At 42.4% G+C, this 23,783-nt stretch overlaps 1 protein-coding gene across 2 annotated transcripts in view; it reads right to left on the bottom strand.

The window, feature by feature from the left end:
- sema6a (sema domain, transmembrane domain (TM), and cytoplasmic domain, (semaphorin) 6A) overlaps positions 1 to 23,783 on the bottom strand; it is a 105,940-nt gene that overhangs the window by 11,106 nt on the left and 71,051 nt on the right. Inside the window, exons 11-18 of one of the 2 annotated variants that reach the window (XM_067613560.1) lie at positions 20,367 to 20,498; positions 17,495 to 17,650; positions 13,561 to 13,734; positions 11,658 to 11,798; positions 11,488 to 11,565; positions 7,361 to 7,419; positions 6,455 to 6,475; positions 3,096 to 3,275 (exon numbers count right to left, since the gene is read on the bottom strand). In XM_067613560.1, coding sequence (XP_067469661.1) covers positions 3,096 to 3,275; positions 6,455 to 6,475; positions 7,361 to 7,419; positions 11,488 to 11,565; positions 11,658 to 11,798; positions 13,561 to 13,734; positions 17,495 to 17,650; positions 20,367 to 20,498 — 941 coding nt within the window. The remainder of the gene's footprint in view (positions 1 to 3,095; positions 3,276 to 6,454; positions 6,476 to 7,360; positions 7,420 to 11,487; positions 11,566 to 11,657; positions 11,799 to 13,560; positions 13,735 to 17,494; positions 17,651 to 20,366; positions 20,499 to 23,783) is intronic. The other variant, XM_067613566.1, reaches the window with a different exon arrangement.

The following is a 23,783-nucleotide window of genomic DNA, read 5'->3' as shown; positions in this document are numbered from 1 at the left end:
ACTGCTACATTATTGTCCTGTTCTCTTTAATAAATCTTTATCACGTGTGTTCCTTTGCTCTCTTGCCATCTCTCCTCCCTCATTTCCCATGCCTCTTCCCCCACGTCGTCTCTCTCCATCCCTCTTTCCTTCCACCTCTCCCCTTTCCTTCTCCCCTGGATAGCTGCTGTAATGAACCCATAAATTGGAGCAACACAGCAGTGGCTACAGGTCGGGTTGGGGGAGGGTGGATGTAAGGGCGAAGGAGGGCGGGGGGGGGGGTTGAGTCTGACAGAGAGAGAGAGAGAGAGAGAGAGAGATACGAAGGCAGAAAGAGGGAAGAGCGAGGGGGGGGGGGGAGCAGGGCAAGGATTCATTCCTGCAGACAAGGGAAGAGATACGACTCCAGTTGGAGAGGAGACAGTCTACAAGGGGAGAGACAGAGGAGGTGGAGGAGGTGCAGAAATGGAGGTGGAAAAGAGACAGAGAGAGACAGGAGGGGGAGGGGCATCGGGGGAGGAGGCTCCATAAATTGGTTCGGGAATTAATTTGCACTAGGTAAGGTATAGCCTTGGAACATGCCATCCCAGTCAGATGAAAGGTCCTGTGGAAGGGAGACTGATCACAATGGCAGCAGATGGTGAAAGTGGCAGGGTTGGTGGTTTTGGGGTTCGGGTGAGTGATGGGAGGCGTAGGGGGAGAGGTGTACGGTTAGATGTCAGGAGTGGAGGAAAATTATAACAGAGACAGATGAGGGCCAGACAGACAGACAAACACCGAGCTCAAATGTACTGTGAAACACAAGCAGCCACCTGGCAACTGCGATGGCCCCACTGGAACGCTAGATAATGATGCTGTTGGGTGCTAAATATCATCAGTGTGCGAATACTCATCACTTTACAGCATTTCTAATTACTCTGGTGGTGTTGGCCTAATACATATTGGCAGCACTGTAATATTCATTAGCAGATAAGATTCCACAATGCTTCAACTGCAAATGAAAAAGTTGGGGAGTAATTGTAATTTCTTTTAAATCACGAACAAGCTCGCTAACAACTTTGGACATGAGCTAATACATTTTCACTCAACTTTTTTACTTAATTTGAAATACTGATGGTGTGGTTAGATGTTTATTCCTTATTTCTCCTGTAAAGTGGGTGCATGGGTCTATCGCTGCAGTTAAAATGCAGACTGAAGGACTCATTTACTTTTCCAACATACTTAGTTTCTGACTCCATAATCATTTCTCCTATATTGGTTCCATTTTCACTTTCAGTCATGCAGTTTGCTAAGTTTTCACAGTACAGTTGACACCTGAAGCCAGTAATACTGAGGGCGACAGGAAGGAAGAGGAGGCAGGATGGGTGGAGCGGGAAATGAATACTGTTGACTGTGGTGCTCAATTTGCCATGCTGTAAAAGCATTAAGCTGCATGGAGGCAAAACTGTGCTTAATACCATCAAAGCAATCAAGGCAGGAAAAAGGCAAATATATAAATAGCAAAAAAGAAAATGTAGTCTCAGACCAAGCCATGCAAAATATCAAGAACTGCTCACAAGAAATTGACACAAGAAACTCAAACAAATCTCATCAGAGTTGACTTTTAGAAGAAAAGGAAAAAGAAAAGACTGTAGAGCTGAAATTGAAATAGAACTGATAAATACTGAAACAAGCTGCAAAGGTGTCAGATAAAATCATAATAATAATAATAATAATGATAATACAGAAAAAAACAGCAGGAAGCATGTTTTGAAATGTGAAGCCTTGTTGCAGTTACCTGAGCATGCTCTGTTGAATGCCCACACCCCCACCAATTTAAAAAAAGGAAAAAAGTTCCTGGAACATTTTTTGATTGCCAGACGGCTTTTAGCTTAAAGTCTGTAACTCTCAAAGTACAGCGTTCCTCACTATTTCTTGTGAGGTTCGAGTAATGTTACACCTGCTCAGGTAAAAGCAAGAGGAGCGACAGCATGTTGTGATGCTGGCTGTAGGCATGCTGTCTGAAGTTTCTGCCACCATTGTGCTTGGATCAATCTACGGGTGCTTTACTGCTTCCAGCTGACATTCTGCGGTCTCTGCCTCTGTTTATTCCAAAGACGATGGATATTTGAACGTTTAATGTGGCAGACTGAACTGTCATGAAGCCTTATTTTAGTGTTTTTAATTATGAGAGATGCACTGAAGTGTATTCATATTTAAAGTTCAATGAAAAAAAATCTCACCTTTGTCTCAGTTCATTAGCTGCTCTTTCTCTCTCTGTCTCTTTCTTTATATACTGTATGTCTATAGAGGGTGTCTACGAGGCCACGCTCATGATGAATCACCGTTATTAATAATCAATATCTCCTCAAGGCCATGGTGACTCTAATAGCATGAACTATATAATGTAGCAGGGATATGTTGCATGTTGTTTTAATGGGATATGTAATAGGTCTATCTGTTTTATTAAGGGACAAAACATGGATGTGCAGCACAGCGGTGACCCTTTTTTTTCCCCCCTCCCAATGTGTGTCGTCCCCTTCTCATCTCCTTTCCTTCTCTGCTTTTCTCTACTCATTTATCCAGCGAGCCGTCCTTGAGGCAGTACAGCATTAGGCAGGTTGTTAACACAGGATAAAAGGGCGTTCAATGTCATGTCACTGTGTCGCAAAGCATGACAGAGCTGGGGCCCGGGCCATCTTCTCGAGGAAATAAATACATCGCCATCTTCCTTCTCAGAGCGTAATGGTCTGGATATTACATCTCCTGTGGGACATTAGAGTCCACGGATAATAAATCCAACCCACAGAGCGTGCGCGTGAGCGTTTTTGTGAGTGTACATGCTTCTTAATGAGCACAAAATGTGCGTGAGCATGTGTCTGCATATGTATGTACTGTATCGTATAGGTGTGTTTGTCTTTCTGCGGGGGTTTTACGTGCACAGTGTGAGGCAATTTGTCCCCTAGAGAGAAAGCGATCCACTATCTCTACACCTCGTCAGCTGGAAGCAGCCAGGCAGCCGTAAATCTCAATTACGCAAACCCCTCCCCTCCCCTTCCTCTCTTCCCTCCCCACCTCCCTTGCCACAGGTGACAATGGACCAAATTGACTGCTCACTGTTGCGTTCCAAGGCTTACCATTGGCTTCGGGCTGAGTCTGAGAGGGCACGGCCATGTAGGGGTCCTCCCCTTTGTCAGAGCTCATGGGGGGGTCCTTCCGCTCCACCATGCGGCCCCGCCCCAGGGGGCCCTCGGCAGCCTCAGGTAGGGCCGAGGTGGGGAGTGAGAGGGTGTGGTGATGGTGGTGATGATGGTGGCCTGCCGGACACAACACAGGTTAACCGATGCCCGGGCAGAGAGGGAGAGGCTTCAGTGCATGTGCAGCAGGGGTGCGTGCACACACACACACACACACACATACACATCTTTTCCTTCTTTGAAGCAGACACATACACACACAAGGACAGCTGCTGGGTTGTGTGAGGCAACATAGTGTTTCTCCCTAGTGACCCTGGGCGTCTCATTAGCAAATGTGTATGTCTCAGTGTGTGTGTGTTTCTCAGCATAGACATGTCCTTTCTTTTATTTTCTATGTCATTCTCTGCCTCTCTGTGTCTTTCTCACTCTCTTCCCTCCTGTTCTGACTGACATGTTAAAGCTCCGTCGGGCCTGTCAGAACAGAGCAGAGTACAATCGTATTTCTCCACAACCACCATAGGGTGCCTAGCTTTGATATGAAGGACAAGAGACAAACTTTCCTTCCATCGTTCCCGTTGAGTAAGTTTTCCTCAACTGTAACTCTGTCCGTGCATTTTCAAGCTTTCCGTTACATTAAATCTAGCTTTTGAATCAATTTTGTAGCAATGTTAATTTTGTGATGATGCACACTGTTAAAACTTCAGTCTCCTCTGCGTATCCCTCTCCCTGCTTCCCATCTTATTTCTATTCTTTCTTTCTCCTCATTTTAAATCAAATATCTCCCTAAATGTTTCACAGCACAGTCTTTATTTAGCAAGGCCCTCAGCAACATGGCTAGATCAATCATCAGAAATATGTCATTAAGAGTTAATGAATTTTCTCTGATCTGACTCCACCCTGTAATTAAATTCCTTAATGGCTAAATTAACTACTGGCCAACAGTTGAAGAGGGTATCATAACACAGCCAGGACGATACACACATGATGAGAGGCTATAACAAGAATAGAACACACTGGACATCTCTCTGTGGAAATGAATGCGCTATAAGTGCTCTAACACCTGAAAGTCTGACATCTGACAATTGTAACAAAGTACTCTTTCATGCAGATGATGGATTATACCTATCTCTTCCCTATTTATCAATGCACAACTCTCCGACGATCTGTGTGTTTTCCAGCATCCGCCTGTCTCAGTTTTACCGTCTTCTTTTATAAGCAGAATTTGTGCTAAGTACTAAGCTTTTGTCTGACTGTTTATTTTTGAACCATGCTAATCACGTTACCATCCCACATGCTTCCACTTAAGCCACCCTACACAATTTTGCACAAGCTATATATTATATTTTATATAATGTATTTAAGCCACACGTTTAAGGATGAAATCTTCCCTATATGAAGAGTGACAACACTTTTATCAACAGCCTCTGTGGAGCTCAGCCCCCAATTCCCATTTTACACGCTCTTTCCACAGAGGAGGTGACAGCCGTGTGTGTGTGTGTGTGTGTGTATTTGCAGAAGTGCCATTTCAATATGTGTTTATGTTTGTGTTTGAAGAAGGGGGAGGCATTTCAGGGGGCTGACGTTGATGCTGCTGGTAGACTACGCACACCAGACACCCGCACACAACACCACCCAGAGCCTCCTCCTCCTCCTCCTCCGTGTGGCGTGGCAATCATTAAAATGATTTATTTAACTATTGGCCCAAGGCTGAGAGATTAGTGTGACAGGCCTATTTTATAATTCATTCCCCTACCGCCAGGGGAAGTACAATTCAGGCAGATGACACACATAGAGAGAGAGCTCGGAGCCTCAGAGCTGCTCCACGGATCGGGGGGTGTGGTGGGGGGCTCTAAACTGCCGACGGATGCACATCCCTCTCTTTCTACAGATTAAAAGAGAGGAGAGGATGTCTAGTCTGGAGTAGAGGAGAGGAGAATGGAGAGGGGGCATTTATTTATCTTCAAATCCATATCAACCACTGACAGATAGACTGAGGGGCTGGGGCAATGGCTGAGACTTTGTTTGAGGGTGTAAACTGGGTGTTGTCTGAGTGTGTATGTGTGTGTGTGTGTGTGTGTGTGTGTGTGTTTGTGTGTGCCTGGAAACACACAGCCAAGCCTGTGGGAGCATATTTAGCACTATAGGGGTGCACACCAACACACAGAGGCTTTTTCCGTGACCCTGGATTTCCAAAAGGAGGGAGAATCACAGTGGGGGTACAGCCACAGGGGGGTGAGAGAGAGACAGAGAACTGGGCTTTTTGGAACTACTTCAAAATATCTATTCTTGTCATTCTGTATGGATCTGACTGTTTTGATCTGGCAGCTGCAAGGTATGTGCGTCTATCTGTGTGTGAGAGAGAGAGAGATTCACTGAAAACCAAACTAATACACTCCCCGATTAGATAAAAATAAGGGGGTTGTGAGTGTAGGTGTGGGTGTTATGGATAAGAGTGACTTTGCTGCAGGCTAATCACATCTGTTTATCATTCTTTAAAAAGACTTGAGTGAGGAAAATGGTACAAATCAGCCAGCACTGAAGAGTGATTGTGACATTGTGTTGTGTGATTAGGAGAGCGAGAAGAAGCCAGCACTAAAACGTTCGAATGCATGTACAGTATGTCTGTGCATGTTTACATTAGCCTTTTTCAAAGTCTGTGCCAAATTCACACGCTTGATCGCAGTTGGCAGAGACATATCTGATCTTTTCCTGACTCTAAACAGGCCAGTTTAATTTCTCTCTCTCCCTCTGTCGACACATGTCCTGTTTAATGCGCATGGTGAGGCATTTCTTCACCATCAAGGCCTTAAACCACCAACAACCATATCCATCCAATTAGCAAAGCAAAGGTCAGGACTAATCGATGCAATCGCACAGGGATAAAGAGGAGGGAGACAGGGGGACACGAAGGGAGAGAAGGTCTAATAGAACTAATAGAATCAGAATCAGCGTTAAAGATTTTTAATTCTACATTTCTGATTTCTAATTCTACGTCCTTGTTACTAAACACCACAGGGGCTGGATAAGGAGGATTACTATGAGAAGTGCTTTAATGTTTCATTACCTTCATAACTGGAAGGAATGTCTATCAGAAAGAAGGAGTGAAATGAATCCAGTTAAATCCTTGAGTCATTAATAACCCGTCTTTACACATGTAGGAGGAGTTTTCATTTGCTTGAGAGGGAATGATTGATTGACTAGATGAAGAGGTGTGGCTGAAGTTAAATAGTCAGGGGAGATGAAATGCAGCCCTCCTCTCTTTTATTTGATTGTCTCTACAGTAGACGTAGGATACTTACCATTGAGTGCCACGAAGGTATCTGAAAGAAGAAGAGAAGAAATGAAAGGGAAATGTGTTATTGCTTGCTGTAAAGAGGGCCTGTGTTTTAACATGATCAAAAGCCATGACTTTTAAAGTAATTCAGAATCGACCACCTGCTCAATATTCTCCTAAATTCTAATCAGAGGTGATCTATATGGCTTCTACGGCTAATGAAGGTCCAATGCTACGGCTTCCCTTGACTAAACAAACTGATGAAATTGAAGGAAAAATGCCCTGGCTTCATTTACTCTGAGCAAACAGATGAAATTAAAATGAAATGGACTACGATGAGAGATGTTAATATCAGATTGTTTTGAAGTCTCTCTTGCAAACCGAGCAGCTCAGTCAAAAATTGACAAATCTAAACATTTATTCTGGACAGAAATGATGAATATACAGTCTGCACACCGTATGTGCTGCTGTGTTGAAGAGAGAAAGAGACCTTTCAAGACTTTTGAGGCTGACTGTCTGAGTGGAGAGCCTTGTGTCTTGTTTTGTGTGACTGCTCACAAGTAAAATCCCTTCCCTGTGTGTCACATGAATGTTTGTGTTGTGTTATCGTAGCGATTTGCAAGAAGGAACCCAGTCTTTGCCCAACAGGACACAACACTCTATTGACCAGAGGACCAGAGAAACAGCGGGGGAAGGACAGAAGAGGATGAGAGTCAAAAGGGACAGATGGATGGAAGAGGCTGAAAGAGAGGATCGTGAGGGCGGAACAGACGGGGGGGGAGAAAAAGGTGACAGCAGCGAAGAAGGAAACGGAGGCCGAGAGAAGAGGGAGACGAGTTAACAGAGAAGAGAGGAATGGTGGTGGGGGTGGGGGGGTGGGGGTGGGTTTAGAAGAGAGAAGGAAAGATAAGAGTGAAGAGGGCCTGCTTACTTTGGCAGTCTCCCAGGCCATCTGTGTTACCATGCTCCACGTCCTGCTCAAAGGCTGATCTGCGGGGAACAGAGACATCATGGTCAGCAGTGGAAAACAGGCCAGGCCATGCAGGCTCGCCACACCTAACAAAGTCACAAAGCTATAGGACAGCTACTACAAAAATACCCCCAAGCACAGCATATCCAATGCTAGCACACAGTGTAGGCCGCAGGGAGCTCTATTCTGGAATAAAATCAAAGAACACCTAGCAAGTACCCTGGAGGCCCAAAATCAGTGGTTATGAAGAATGCTGGCAGGCTTGTAAATCCATAGCTGGCACGGGACTCATTGCTAGAAGTGTGGATAGAAATAGATTTATGTTTTATTTGTGATAAAAATGTTATGTTAGGTTGTATAGCTTTAATAAAGTACATTTTAAGGAAGCAAAAAACACAACACTGTTTTCATGAGATCTTCAATTTGTTCTCTCTTGTTTCTCAGTATTCGACATAATTGAGATTCAGTAGAGATATGAGGCTGTAGTCCCAATCACATGGGCCAAGACCAGGGCAGTGAGGGGTAACCATGCTTGAGGGCCATCATATGACACAGAGGGAGAGGGGGGAAAGAGGGTGAGAGAGAGAGAGAGTTTCGAAGATGTTATTTTCTGATGCAATCTGCACCGAGACCTGTTTTCTTCCTGAAAGACCACCAAGCAGGCAGTAAGGAGATCTGTGAAACAGAGCGGACCAACTGTCAACCAGGATCACAGTCATGCATGACAGCTTTTCACAGTCCTCCTCAGCCTCTCCTTTCTCCTCCTCCTTCTTTCCCTCCTGCCTGTCCACCCGCCTCTCATCTTCCTCACCCTCCACTGGTCACAATTATAGCATGAAGAAGGATTTTCCAAAACCACATCACCCCCCTATCCCCTGATCAGAGTCATCACTTGACAAGGACAAGTACAGGAGATTTTGGGAGGAAAATACAATTGGATTTTGGCTGTTCTGCTCTCAAACACAGTAGAGTCAAACACTACCTCATGTATATTTATTTATATGCTGGAAATGATTGAAAATTTTCATGAATCCATTTACTACTCATCTTTCCCACCAGTTTGATAGAACCTTAATTGGGATGTAGATGGTAAATTTGACCCTCTCGATAACGTATTTCCCCTGAAAAGCAAACACAATAACAGCCATGCAAACAGCAACAACAAAAGCAGCATCCTCTTTTCATATCTGGGGGTACATTTAATCTGCTTATCTGATTTGCTTATCAGACACAGTCATAATCACAAAACAGAGCAGCAGAGTTGCACAATTAAACCTGTCTAAGCACAAATGCCATGCATCTTAGTATCTACCGGATTTCCCTGCTGTCGTCATCACCCTGGTCCACCCTGCTGTTATTTGGCTTTTTTTGACATGACCAAAACATTGGCAACCTTTAGGTCACGGTTTCCAGTATAGGTTGATAATAACATTATCGACTGTGATGACACTGTGTCGAAATGAAGTTTACAAGGTTACACGTTTAAATCCCACTGGTCTCAAGATAGTTTAACAATGAATAGTCCCACTACAGATGCAGTGTATTTGGTACATGTGACAGTAAATGATCCATAGTGTGAACCCTCAGCTAAAGGGTTCAGGTCCCAAAGTGGCTACATTATAGCAACAGAAGTTCAATGTGTTAGAATGTGACACTACAGACGGTTCAGCTCAGGGTTAAGATCCCTCTGCAACCGCATTATGCATATTTAAATCACATTCAAACTGCACTGTACATAAGTGGAGGCAGCCAGGGGCCACATTTTTATATTATCTTGCATCAGATGTGATTATTATGTGAGATGTGTGGTTGCACAGAGGGGACTTGGTTGCTGAAATGCAGGTCAGGCATAATATCATAAATTATTCATATCAGAAGTGAATGGGCAACCGGGACTTAATATACTGTACATACAGTGTAAAGTAAGTATGCATAATGTTTCCTGAAAGTCTGCCTTTCGTTTTGATCCAAGGCTTTGATTTACAAAGGAATACCTGCAGTAAACTCACACTTCAATAATCAGGGGCTCACTAGGTGATTATGCTGTATATTTGTCTATGTGTAATCTTAAGAGAAGAGTCAGGATCAGTGGCTGTGACAATGGCTCAATAATTGACAAATAATTGTTAATCTGCTGATTTGTAAACAGACTCACAGTCATGTATCTAGTTTACATAATAACAACTATACGGACTCATATGGGATCATATGCATGAACAGGGGGGTGACTGTGGACCATATTGCAGGAGACCAGAGTCCAAGCTGTTTATAGGCAGTAGGTATAAGAGGCATAACTCCACATGGGAAAGCTGGCACACTAGCGCCGAGGCCAGATGGAAGAAGAAAGGGGAGGGGGGGGGGGCATGCAAGAGAGAAAGAGTATGGCAGGGGAAAGATAGAAAAAGAAAGATGGATAAAAATAGATGCACAAACAGGGATGGGCATACGCAGGTAAGAAGATAGCTATGCGGTTAGGTAGACAAACACAGACTGACAGACTAGGAAACAGGAGAAGAGATAGTGCTGCAACAGGGTTTTCATTTTAATGAGGGAAAGAAAAAATAAGAGAGGGAGACTGATGTTAAGGAAAAGAAGTCTGCTCTCGTCAGGGACCTGTTTGTATGAGGAAAGATTTTTTTATTTAACACAAAAATTCCTCTGACTCTCTCCTCCTTCTGTCCTGCCTGGCAAATGCTTTGAATAGCTCACCGCAGAGCCACAGATCCTACCGGGACTAATCCCCCACTCTCCCTCACTTAGAAATATTGTACAGTAAAGGAGCAAGTTCGTCCGCCCTCTTAATACCTCTGTGTCGGCTCCTGCTCCAAAGTGGAAACTCAATCAGAACAGTCCACCGGCTCAGCTTTGCAGAATAACAAAAGGATGGGTAGCGTTTGTGTGTTTTTTTTTGCAAATTTTGTGCGTACATGAGGGTATGTGTGTGTGTATGTGTGCCCTTGGTGTATTGGCATGACAGGCCAAACATTTTGCAGCAAGGGGATCAAATTCATTCAATGTCAAATAGCCATTGGAGTGCTGGTCCTTTTGTTATGACTTCATCTGTAAAATGTTTTTTCCCACCACAAAACTCCATATGCTGTTCGTTCAGAAAGCATAATCTGGTTCTGTGTCATAGCTACAGCCACAAATTATAGTTACCGCGACCATCGAGCGTTCCCCAGCCCACGTACCCAACCCCAAGCCCGGGGCAAACAACACTTTCCTTCCATTCATCCTTCCAATAGCCCTTTCAGCTGGAGGAAATTGCACTTACACACCATAAAATTAGAAAGATCACAGAAACGACAAATCGAGAGAGAAATGCCACCAGGCATGACGAAGAAGGTAAGATACTGTATTATAAAACTTGCTTGGAACACAGGCTTTTTATGTTAGCATTCGTTATTAATGCAGGCTTCATGCGGGACAAAGAGACTTGAGCGATGATTTTAGAGGTGACAAACTGTAAAACTAATGTCAAAGTTTCTGAGGTTATGTCAAAAAATGTGGAGAGTGGAAGGAGATGCTTCTGTAAGTACTCTTTCCAACTGTAAATTTCCATTTCATAGTTATTTTCAATGACGTCCAATATGGTTCTCATCAAAGAAGCATCATGTCTCCTAATTAAGTCAATGATACAAAATGTTTATATGATGGCCATCTGTTTTATTATTTCAGATTTGTTTCTGAAGAATTCCTGTTAGTGTGGTATGTTGGATGATTCAAAATTCTACAGAACCCATGAACCAGCACAAAGAGACACAAGGCAGAGCTGTAACAAATTTAAAATGCTATTTTCGGAACAAGACATTGCACCATAGTTGCCAAATTCATTCAGAATTCACCCAGAAGCTGCTGAATGTTTTCATCAGGTTTCTATAAAGTGTAATCTTTAGCTTCAGCTCACAGTTAAAGGAGCGTGAATCAGATCTTAAAGCTTAGTGGTTGATTGTTTCTTATGGAAATACTCTTTAGGAGTCGTAGCTGACATCCCATCCAAGCTTTGGAAATGCACCAAATGTCAGCCTACTAACTTTCTCTATGCCAGGAATTAACATGTTAACATGACCATGATTGTGTTTACTTACTTGGTGTTGCCAACCACCTGTCTGCAGGCTCCTTCTGACACCCAACCACAGTACGGGTCTCTGGAGGCTATACAGGATCTGGATGAAACACAAAAACATCATCAGTCCTGCAGCATATTGTATGCTGGAATAGTTTTTGCCTTTCATCACTTTGTAAGCATCAAACTTACTTCTTGCATCTTCCATGCCTTTCACAGCGAGACAACGGCACTTTAACCACACAGGAGGTAAACGCAACCCACAGAGCGTGACTCTTGCTGTCTATCTGCATGCCGATGATGCGCTTGTCATCCACACCATCTATACTGCATCTAAAGGAACAAGGACAAGAAAAAGAAGCCGTCAGTTGAGGATAAGTAGGGATTATTCTTAGTCTTCAACTTAACCGTCTGGGTATTTAGAGACAAAGTCTAGTGAAAAGTTTGTTAAAGAGAGACACAAGAAGTCGCAAAATGAAATTTGACTTTTCTTCTAAAGAGATAAAAAAAAAGAGGAAGATTAAGATGCGGCAGAGAGACAAACTGTGAGGTCAGGGAGAGCAGAGATAATGCTGGAATCAAGAACATGGGGTCAGGAGCAGAGTCGGAGATAAAGAGAGATAAAGATAGGGGTGATACAGATACAACAGATAAACAGACAGATGGGCAGTGTGAGCAGTCAGCAATAACACCGCACTAAACTGTAAAACCCACTAACACTGACAAAACCCTCTCCTCCCCCCACTCCACCATTCTTCCATTCCTCCATCCCTGCTAGTCTTCTTTGTCTACTCGGCCCCATAGGAGCACACTCTAATCCCTTTGGGCGTGTCAAGCATCTTTCTATCCCTTCTCTCCATCCTTTCCTCGCTCCATCCCGCCATCCAGCTCCTGGGATTTAATCTCCCCTTCGCAGTGCTCTGGTGCCGCATTAACATTCTCAATTAGGGCTTAGAGTCCATATACACTGGGTAATGCACGACAATCGGGCCTGCGCTGATCCAGCCAGCCAGCCAGCCAACCAGCCAGGCAGGGAAGCAGGCGGGCAAAGTCACTTACTGTACGCTAGTAAAGCCAGATGGCCAGCAGCTGACGAATGCTCGGCCCCAGCCATAGCGAGACAGGGAGAAACAAAGAGGGAGATACAGAGAGGAGAGAGGCAAAAAAAGGCAAAGGCCTGCCCTTCATCCCCTCCATACGGTTCGTCACATGGCCACAGCATGTTGGATAACAAACAGTGGTAACCTTGAAAGCCCTCCTATCAAGTCCTCGCTCTCCTTCCCTTCTTCTGCTCAGCTGTCTAATACAATAAGAAATTCTCCACTCTGCTTATTTCCTTCTCTTCTTCTCTCTGGTCTTCACCTCTGTTTGTGCTGCCATTCGTTCCCCCTCATCCATTACCCCTTAAATAAATATTTGCTTTGGCAGGGTCACACTGTGGCTGATTTTTCCTTATTCACTTCTACTCCAAATACACAACAATGCTTAACTCCCTCACCCCACCGTACCCAACGTGAGGACACACACATACACACACTCACACACTCACATCCATACATGCACCAACAGCCGCGTAATGTATTAGCAAGAAATCCCAGGCTGGCCCTGAAGACAAACACAGACCTCAATGTGAGTGAGTGTGTGTGTGTGTGTATGTGTGTTTCCTTTAATCAGCCAAGGTTTTGGAGGAGCTGGGCTCCACTGCGGTTGGGAACCACAGCGCTACGTTATCCAGAGCCTTAGGGTCTATGTCTTTAATTTAGTAGCAGGCGGTTGGGCAAAGTGTAACCTGATAAAACTCTTTTAAATGATAGAGTAGCCATCTGGCTGGCTCACTGTATAGCTGGGGTCGGGGGAACTGACTGGTACTGATGGAGCTGGTGGGTTGGTGGGTTGGCTGAGTTGGGAAATGGTTGGATGGTTGGAAACATGAAAACACACACACACACGCACACTCTCTCTCTCTGTCACACAACTGACCCTCCTTCGTTTTTAGCAACAGTATCCATGTGTTTCCCTATTCCAAACATTCAGACTCAGTGTCTCACCATCTCTCACCCACATACAGTTCACATATGTACCCAAAGCAACCTACTTTTCAGGGTTGTAGACGTTAAGCTCCTCCAGAAAGAGGCTATCATTGAGGAAGCCATTGTTCATCTTGGCGAGGAACTTGAGGATGATGCCTTTCTCCGATCCCAGGAAGACCACTGTGTGGTTCTTATTGGGACCCGCCTCATTGTCCACCATGATGCGCGTCAGACGATACCTGGAATAGGGAATACCAAGCACAATCAATTAACCAATCAATAAGTCAATTAATTAACCAGTTTGCCCACCAACACAGCAACAAGTTTACCCATTAACAGCAACAGATGGTGATGAGCAATACCAGCAGTGATTGAATTTTCACCTCTATCCCAGTTCAGTACTCTTTATACTGAACCACATTCAAAGAGTTGAGAGGTTATTTTTATATGTACTGACAGATACTACCAACTAGAAAATAAAGGATGAATACAATATCCAAAAAAATAATTATATAATCAATTAATCAATTGATGTACCTTCCAACACACACGTCAGAAGTCTAAAAGAGAATAAGGAACAGCAGGGGAGATTACAGAGCCTGAATCTCATTAATTAATTGATTGTTATTTCATTAGAAACTCAATCAGATTGCCATAAGGCATGTCAGGTGGTTCCTAAAAGAAAAACATTACAAAAAAGTTGCTAAAGCAGCAGACAACAGTTGCGAGCTCTACTTTCTTGTCTAATTGACAGCTGCTGATCTCACAGTTTGGCTCAGCACCAGGTGGATGTGCATAAAACTCAATTTTCAATTCATGATTAGAAATAAAACACACCAAACAGATTCAAGTTAGCAAATTAGACAGCTGCCAGTCAATGCGTTTGGGATCTGTGATTGTTGATGTTACAAGGAAAACTCAGACAGATCAAATAACAGGTTTTAATAAATACCTCTTGAGGCTATTTCCTTTTACCATCTGATTTCATAGCATCGCAGATTCTGGTATCTATCTCTCAATTTGTTCCAGGGCCAAGAAACTCTAAGTTATCAAAAAGGTACATATCTGCACATCAAGGTGTATTATGCAAATGCTTGTTTTCATGATTTTTTAATTGAAGGAGATGGGAATTAAAGATTAAATATGAGAGCTTATCTGGAAATCAAGAAAGTGCACTTTTACCCTCATTATTGGTTTACCAAGTGTTCTCTATGTAAAAGAAGATGAAAATGTACACATTAGTTTAAAAAATGTTTTTAAAAAAAAAAAAAAAGAGAGAAAGAATTCATTTTGGGTGTGATGAATATAAATTTTGCCTTACTAGAGAGTACAGTTTACACCATGAATCCATTACAAAACAAGGCCAAATCCTCTTATCCCATTCTCTCGTTATCTCTTAAAATGCTCTGTGCAATGGTTATAACCAATCAACAATAACAGCAATCTCAAGGTCCAATGTGATTTTGATCTATTCAAGCATAACAGGAGCTCCAAGGACTGTGTCAATGGGATTTGATTTCAGCAAAATAATACGATCTCAAGGACTAAGACATTCACTGTCTTTCCTATTCAGGATAATAAAAATCTCAAGAGGGGGTTCTTCAGAGTGCCTACCCCCCTCCATTCGATTCATTGTACCCAGCCAGCTGAGATCCCTGCCACAGCACAAGTCTCAAGACAGAAAAGCTTTTCCAAATTTGCAGCAAAAGCTCCAGCTGGATATTGGGGTGTCCTCTCCAGGGTGTAACAGGGATCAAACCCTATTACTGATTTGGTTTCCAGTTGACTTCATCTCAAGAATAGTTTTCCACATACAGATTGTGACAGGTATCATAATGCCTCTCCTTCCTCCAAATATGCCTTCATGATGCTTTTTGAGCTTACGTAATGCTTTTAACTACTGCCTCTGACTTGTACGTAAGGCTCTGCTTGCTGTGGTGTCATTTCAAATAAAATAATCTGATTTCCTGATTATGTAAAGACAGAAATGCTGTGTTATTCATGAACAGAGAGGGTTGTAGAGATAACCTTGATGAAAGCTGTTTCTGAGCATATTCTGACTAAGCCAGCATAGTATGTAGGTCAGACCTCAGCAAAGTACCAGCAATATGTGATACGATGCAAATCATTTGTAAAACCTATGAAGAATTTTTAATGTAACTCATCTTTTAAGTGATGTTACCACCACTGAGGCTTGTCAAAGGCCTGGCATGTAGTTTTAACCTTAAGTCTTGAGTAGCTGCAATTCAGAATCAGGTCCAAATGAAAAACTAGACAAGATTTTTTTACTTTTTACCAAATGCTCTGTCAGCTAGTCTTGCCTTGCTGATGAGATGGTGGTGTGCTGTCGTATTCCCATACAGGCTGGCGGGAAATGTCTGCGTAGGGCGTAGAGTTGGTTTTAACTTTGGTAGGGACTTTTTTTTTTATTTTTATAAAATGCCCAAAATAAACAGTAGTGTATGTGCACATGCTCTCTATCTCTCTTTTCTCTTTCACACACATATACTGATATAACTTGCCTGAAACAGGCAATATTTAAAATTGACATATGATAGATTTTCCACAATAATTGCTACAAGAAAATAATGTACCTGCAGGTAATGTAATCTTTCAGTTTGCTGATTGATATCTTTGAATCATCTCAGAAAATTCTACTTGTTATTTTTCATTCAACTCCTGAACTTATGGCTAGATCTCATCAGAGCTCACCTGAAGGGCTGCAGCTCACCCATCTGTGTCTCTGCAACATCAGAGCTCACCGTGTTGTAATGATTCATATGCAATAATAACGCATCCACTCTTTGAACAGGGAGGGATGGGGTTATATAAATATTTCTCCTGATAATGTCAAAGAATATTAATCATTGATTACAGAACATTCTTTTAGCTAAGCCTGGCTGTTACTTACACTCCAGTTCTTCTTTAAAAAGGACCTGAAGTCTTAAATTGCTTTTGGGAGCAATTTTCACCTACAGTAATAGTTTTTTAATGACATGTCTGAGCAAGAATCATAAATCAGCTATCAACACCTAACACCTGACATTTAACTATGATGTTAGTTTTGTCCAGTGAAGATGTTTTCAATTTTGTTATGTTTAAAACATTTAAGCTATGAGTAACTATTAACTGCTTCAAATTCACTATTGTCCAGCACAGACTCTACTACTACCAGGTGTCTGCTGGGCTGCAGCTAGTCAGCAATGCGTAATACAGCTTGGAGTAAAGGGTTGCCAGATAATCAAGTCAAGTATCCCCCTCTTCCACTCTTTATCATAATAACCTACTTTTTTGCAGAAAACACACAAACCTGGCAACTCTGCAGAGATCTTACTGGTAACATAATGTGGAGTTAAAATGGCAAGATTGTTTGAAATTGGTAAAAATATTGGTAGGGAGAATTCAGCAACACCTTGACATTAGTAGGGACATGTCCCTACAGTCCATACCCAAACTACAGTACACCCATGAGTGCAGCTAAAAGTCAGAGAGACCTTTATGATCAAACAGCATCAACCACAGTGCACTGGCTTTTGGGAAATGGGCTCAACTCCAGAAACTCTGGAGAAAAGCTAACCACAGCACAAAAAAACCCCTCAACTTTTTACTCCAGTGTCCTCTCATAGAAATATCTTCAAAGGGATTTAAACAAGCAATTTGCAACGGAGAACACAGTTGAAATCCGCCTCTTAATAATGGCTTTTAAGTGTAAATATGAACTTCTCACACAACTAACACTAAAAATATCAAAGCAAATTCAAATTGAGTACTCTGTCTTCATCACATTACTACGTGGTCACTCTGGGAGAATGATAGTATAGTGCAGATCACTGTTTCCTCTACTACAGCGAAAATAGGTCACCGGCTGGTTTGTGGTGGAGTACTACTGTGTTTTAATGAGCCTGACTCTCAGAGCAGCACTTCACGTAATTATTGTCCTGGGTTGAAGAGCCTCATAGACTTCTGATGACAACGGCCTTTGGAGTGTGTAATACTTACCGAACCATGGTCTTGAGGAACCAGGGCCTGTTAGCAATGGAGGGCACGGCCTCGTCCATCAGAGGATGCATCTTGATGAAGTTGAGTGTGTCATCGGGGAACTCATTGGACACCTTGTACCTCTCCATGGATGGAGTGCCGGCACAGTTGCCAGGCCTGTGAATGGAGTGGAGGAGGAGGAAGTTGGATGGTGGGAGAGGGAAAGGAGAGGAAAAATGGTGAGTGGATGAAGGAAAAATTAGATGGAACAAAAAGTACAAAAGAAATACTGCCACATTGACTATAGGGGGAATGAGCATTTTTCATTTTCATGGCCAGAACTCCAAAAGAAGGCAGAAAGTTCTACTTCCCTAAAATCAATGAGAGTGTAGACTTAAATTACTAAACTCTCATTCCAGGGGGCTTTGACCAGAGCAGAGGTCTCAAGATGTCTTCTTTTCTTTGGACTCAGGGTAGAGCACTAAGACATTTTATCTATCTGATCCTTTTACAGGGAGTTGGTGAGCTGCTTGTAAAAGAGAAACTGCTTTTGATAGCATATCCCCTTTGCAGGCATCTCACCTCTGAGAGCTTGTAAAACCCCTTTACTGCATGGTCTTTGATACTCTGCCACACCACATAATCCTCACCAGGTCCTAGAAATATTAGCCAGCTGGACACTGAATGTCTGACACTGTCAACATGTAAAGACCAAACCCTAAACAAAACTCTAGTCATATACTAGGTCAAAGCCTAGTATATGACTAATATACTTTCATATCTATTGTTTTTCACTCTGCATGAAGTGTTTTGTCAGAGTGATTGTTATTTGGGGTGCTTTAACTCGCTGCACTCTCTCTCTCATGCCTTTATGCGCCTCTTTCCTTGTCAATGGTTGCGGTGGAAATTGTAAATGAAAGTTTTGACAGCATTTTGGGTGCAAATTCAGGAGGCTTATCTTCACCCAGTTACCGCAGTTACAGTCAAATCAAGAGAACCTGCAAAGCAGCAGCCCCACAATAAACTGATAAAACAGCTACAAGACTCGTGTTTTAACACTGTTGTTCATTAACATTTGTGATGTGAAAACGTCAGAGAAATAAAAAGCTTGTGTCCTGGTATTAGTTCAGTCATAAAATCCAAACGCACCAGGAAACACAGCCACTCTGCGTTGCGCCGCTGTCCTCCACTTCCAACATCTTGCACTGATTCATTTTGAAAGAGCAACGCCCCATGGGGAAACTCCCAATACTGGGCTGGCCGATCAATGGTGTAACTTCATCACTCACTCAAAAATACTGTATATATATATATATATATATATATATATGTGCTCTCATGAAACATGTCAATTCATCTTCCCATGAAAACCATCGTTTTTGCAATTTTTAAAAGTAGTGATCTGCAGGTACGAATACTAAGGAAATCAAATAATGAAGAAAAATCATTCAGCCTTTCTGTGCATTCATATACCCATCATGTCTACACAGGAAAAGGACACAATTTCAAAGAGCTTTTATGAAAGTGCTGAAGAAAGTGAGGTGCTTCAGCAAGAAAACTATAGTCCAAACATATTTGAATTTTTTTTAAACCACTCATGGTACACTATTTTAGCCTGAAATGAAATTCCTTTTGATAGATGAGTTCCACTTATCTGCTGCTAGTGTTAAACTGACCTCCAAATTGATGTTGTTAGAGTAGGGGGCAGCATCTGCTGAACCACTTGTCATTGGAAAAGAAGGCAGTGCTGTAACATTTCTGTTGCTGTATAGCTACATTTATGTCTGACTGGACATATGGAGACCAGAACAGAAACAGACATCTCTTAAACACAGAATCTCTAAATGAGTCAGAGAGAGTCTAGCACATGGAGGAACAGTCTGCTGCAGGGGCAGACTTAGGTGGCATTGTTACAACTCTCCGTCTGTTTGCTTGCAGATAAAAAGTCTGAAACGCACCAGAAGATGGAAATGAAATCAATCACATCAATCACAGCAAAAACAACGCTGGGTGTATCTGATCTCTGCAATGTCTGACCTTGTTGAACATAAACAAGTAATTACATGCTAATTGAGGGAAGTGGGTAAAGTCACACATATACACTCATTCACATAATGCATGCACAAAGAGTACTGTACAGGCTCTCTGTTGGTGAGGAACCGCCTCCTCACCCATATGGGAACACACACACACACACACACACACACACATGCAGGCACGCACACACACACGGGGTACTAACAATTATCGTGGCCCAGATCTTTGTAGTAAATCTGTTTTTTTTTTTCCGGAGGAGAGGAGAGCAGCTCTTAGCGCACTAATTAGCAAGCAATAGAGGGGAGATTGATCAGGCTGGTGCATTTGTGGAATTAGCCAGCCATCTGTAAAATGATCTCATGCTTCATTTGTTGATACTGAGCCCTTCTTTGATGCAGCTGTGTGTGGTGGAGAGGTGAGGTAATGGGTTAGGGGTGGAACGGTGAGGAGAGGTGGTGTGTCGTGTGTGTGACGCAACGTGATATTGTAATCCCCGACTAAAAAGAGTGGCAATGTACTGTATTGGAAAATGGTGCTGCATGAGTAAAAAATGTGGTGATATTGTTCTTCAAGTCTTATGCATGGATTAGGGGGCCATGTATATAACCTTTTCTAGATAATGAATAAATATGAGTGTGTGTGTGTGTGAGAGAGAGAGAGAGAGACAGACAGAGACAAAGAAAGAGGGAATGTGAGAAGAAAGAGAGGAAGAGAGACTGTGTGACTAAATATATTGTATGTGTGTGCGACTGTGTTAAATCCCATGTGTTTGTGAGTGTGTGTGTGTTAGCGTAAACGTGTATTTGTGTGTGTGTGTGTGTGTGTGTGTGCACTGGTTAATTAACTGCTGTTGTACCTTGGCTTGGGAACCTTCTCTTCAGGAAAAGGCGTCCAAGTGGAGTCGGGGGATTTCTGCTCTTTGAAACGCCCTGTGAACGTGTTGGCCACCTCCGCCATGTCATAGGCACACACCGCTGAGCCTGGGATGCTGCCACGACACAAACACAAAAATAATCACATAAACAACCTCTCGACTGAACATATCAAAGAAACACCTTGCCAAGTCTGGTCTATCACCAGGAGACAGAAAAATAGATTTACAATCTCCTTCCGGAGGGGTAAAATCCCTCGAGGATGACTCGTTTTAGCTGTGGCATGTTTACACTGGGTGATATAATCAAATTTGAAATGTTGTGACAATTGCCAGAAAACATCCGTGTTATAAAACAAGATGTATTTTATGGATACAACTTTGTTGTTTCCTCCATTTCTTTAAATGAGTCATTCAAACTGGCCAATTGACTGTTCCCTAAATTGCTCCCACAAAGAGTTACTGTCATAGCAATCATAGTTTAGCAACCATAACTAGGCACGTAAGGCCTGAAAAGCTCAGCAATTTTCTGTATATAAAGAGTGTGCAGGGTCATGTCTTTTATTAGCCTTCCCAAAACCAAAATTACAACATCAAAACTGTAAGAAATGGACTACATAGTGTGTTTGTTGGCTTTTAAAGTACACTGCAAAATCTACCATGTCCAACTAACTAGTAGAGTAGTAACCTGGCATTACTTCCAAGGAGTTTTTCACACTACATTATTTTGTGTGGTTACAGGTTACAACCTTAGAAAGCACCAGACAGACTCAGAAGCTGGGTCTTGATAGGCTACTACTATATCAGAGTGCAAGCACGGATTATCCACCGGGCCGATTGGGCCGGTGCCCGGGGGCCTCCAAACCCCCACCAACTGTGGCCTCATCCTGGCTTTGCTTTTTTTGTTTTTTTGAAATCTAATCAAATAAATTACTTTATTTGCAAATAAGAAAAAAAATATATTATGATTGGTTTGCTGGCTGTGTCTGTATCATGATGATGATGATAATGAGTCAGGTCAGGTCAGGTGGTGACCGTGGGAATTTAGCAGCAAGGCCGGCTGGCCAGCTGTGAAAGACGCTTCAAACATCATGGATAATAAATGGTAGAGCAGTGGAGCAGCAAAGAGAAAGACAAAAAAAGAAAAGGATATCAGAGACACTGAACTTCAGAAAAACATGTCGTCTATCTACACTTTTTTCAAAAGTCAGCTTGCAAGCAAAGAGCCTGGAGAGGACGATGCTGACAGCGAAGAGGAGGAGGACAGTAACATGGCAGCAGCCACTACTAGTTCAGCTGAGCATGAAACTGAGGCAGAGAACCAGAGCCCTGCAACTGCCAGATCCACCTGTTCAACTGCCCCACCCTCATCTCCACTTGAGCCCGAAACCGATGCGGATGGCAGAGACCCGTTGGCGGGAAGGTTACCAGTTTAGCAGGCCCACAATTTATCTATTACTTTTTACCTATTTCAACCATACTTTTACCTAACTGTTAAAATTATTCAGGCCAGGCACCAAGATAAATGGGGCAATTTTTTTCATAAAATAAAATTAATTTTAACCGCGAGGCTAAATAACAACAACATAAGGGCTTGTTTCCATATAGTGTTTTTTTTCTGGCAGAAAAGTGATGGCAGGGCTCTGGGAAGCACTGGGATGAAGCACTTGTGCGGCGAGAGGTTTTTCTCTCTCACTGCACAAGCGCTTCAGGTTCATCCCAGCGCCCAGGGCTTGTGTCCTGTCCATATACCATTTTTTGAAACGGTATATGGACAGGACACAAGCCCTAAGGCTACTGTTTCAAAATCAAATAATACATTTATTAATCAGACTACTCACATAATAAGGTCTGCCTGCTTGTTTATATCCTGTTTAAGCCTTAAAAACGGAGTAAATCTCATATTATTCACACATTTTGGACGATCCTAATTTAAGGTATTTATTCTTGTCTCCAAGGTGTTGTGTTTATACAATGAGAAGTAGTTGACAGTGGATGTTTTTGGAAAACATTAGGCTATTGTATCATTGTGTCTCTATGCCAGGATGTGTGATATGGTGGAAATCCTGTATGATACATGTTACATATATTATTATTTATTATAGGTCTATCTATGCAGAGCAGTATGAATCGATCATTGTGTGTGTGTGTGTGTGTTTGTGTGTGTGTGTGTGTGTGTGTGTGTGTGTGTGTGTGTGTGTGTGTGTGTGTGTGTGTGTTTGTGTGTGTGTGTTTGTGTGTGTGTGTGTGTATGTGTGTGATTGATGGAAGAATCTGAATCATAGAACTGTATTGGTGGAAGTGGGGCTGTATGTGCCATTGTAGGCTAATGTGTTAATTTTGTTGCTCCTGGCCCAGGAAAGTATTGTTGCAATCGTGTGGTGTAAATCCTGTATGATAGAAGATATCTACAGGTGTTGATATTGGCCTTCAGGTTGTGATCATAGGCTGGGGGGCTAGCTAACCTTAGAAGCTCTCTCCTGCTCTTTATTGGATTTGGGAAAGTTTATAGTACCCCAAGCCAAACTTATTATCTGAAATAGAGTTACACTAGCCAAAGCACAGCAGTTTGTCTTCATCCCATAAACCTTATCTTTTGTAACATTACAAGTGAAACATACAGTTTTAAAACACAAACAATAAAACAAGCTTGCTTGTCCAAATATGTAAACCAAGTAGCTAAACAGGGTTGTGTAAGAATGAAATAACATTTTTCCTTATCATACCTATAATAACAGCTCTGCACTTCAATACAAGACCATGTTTCTTAATGTTCCAGTCCTCTACATGGATCATTGGCAATTATTCTAGTTCCTGTATTACAGATTAGTGTAGGCTATATATTGCATAGTGTTATTAAATAGAGTAGCCTATCAGTTACATGTGCCTGCCAAGTCCCATGAGGAAACACATTCCCTAACCTTCTCCTCTGAGACTGGGTTTCCCCAAAAGCCTTGAGACGAAGTTCATCACAAGTACACTGTTGGGCAAAAAATATGGACAACAGATTATCTTATTATTGCTATTCATTTAAGGGGAAAAAACCCGTCTTGTGATAGCAATGGAGCCACTGGCTTCTCTCTGTCTGAGTGGAATCAATGCATAGCTGTTTGCTGAGTCACTTTTTCTATTTTTCAACCATCTGCACTCAGAAATAAAAACTAGGAATTGTTTATTCTCTATCAGACTTTCTATTAAAGTGAGACGTCTTTCTCTCTCTTATGCTGGTTGGATTTTCTGGCTGTTGCATCATGGGTTAAACTCATCATGTAGACATTGGGGAGACAGCATACACAAGGGCAGTATTATAGAGAGCAGGGTCAGAGAGCTGTTAATTCTCGCCTTAGCTGCGAAATTATAGTAATTACCCTCTGCATTGGATATATACAGAAAGTTAGACAG

The sequence above is a fragment of the Thunnus thynnus genome, chromosome 2 (genome assembly GCF_963924715.1).
Source record: "Thunnus thynnus chromosome 2, fThuThy2.1, whole genome shotgun sequence".
Taxonomy (NCBI): domain Eukaryota; kingdom Metazoa; phylum Chordata; class Actinopteri; order Scombriformes; family Scombridae; genus Thunnus; species Thunnus thynnus.
Note: the sequence above shows the minus strand (reverse complement) of the source record. Positions and strands in the feature narration are given on the sequence as shown.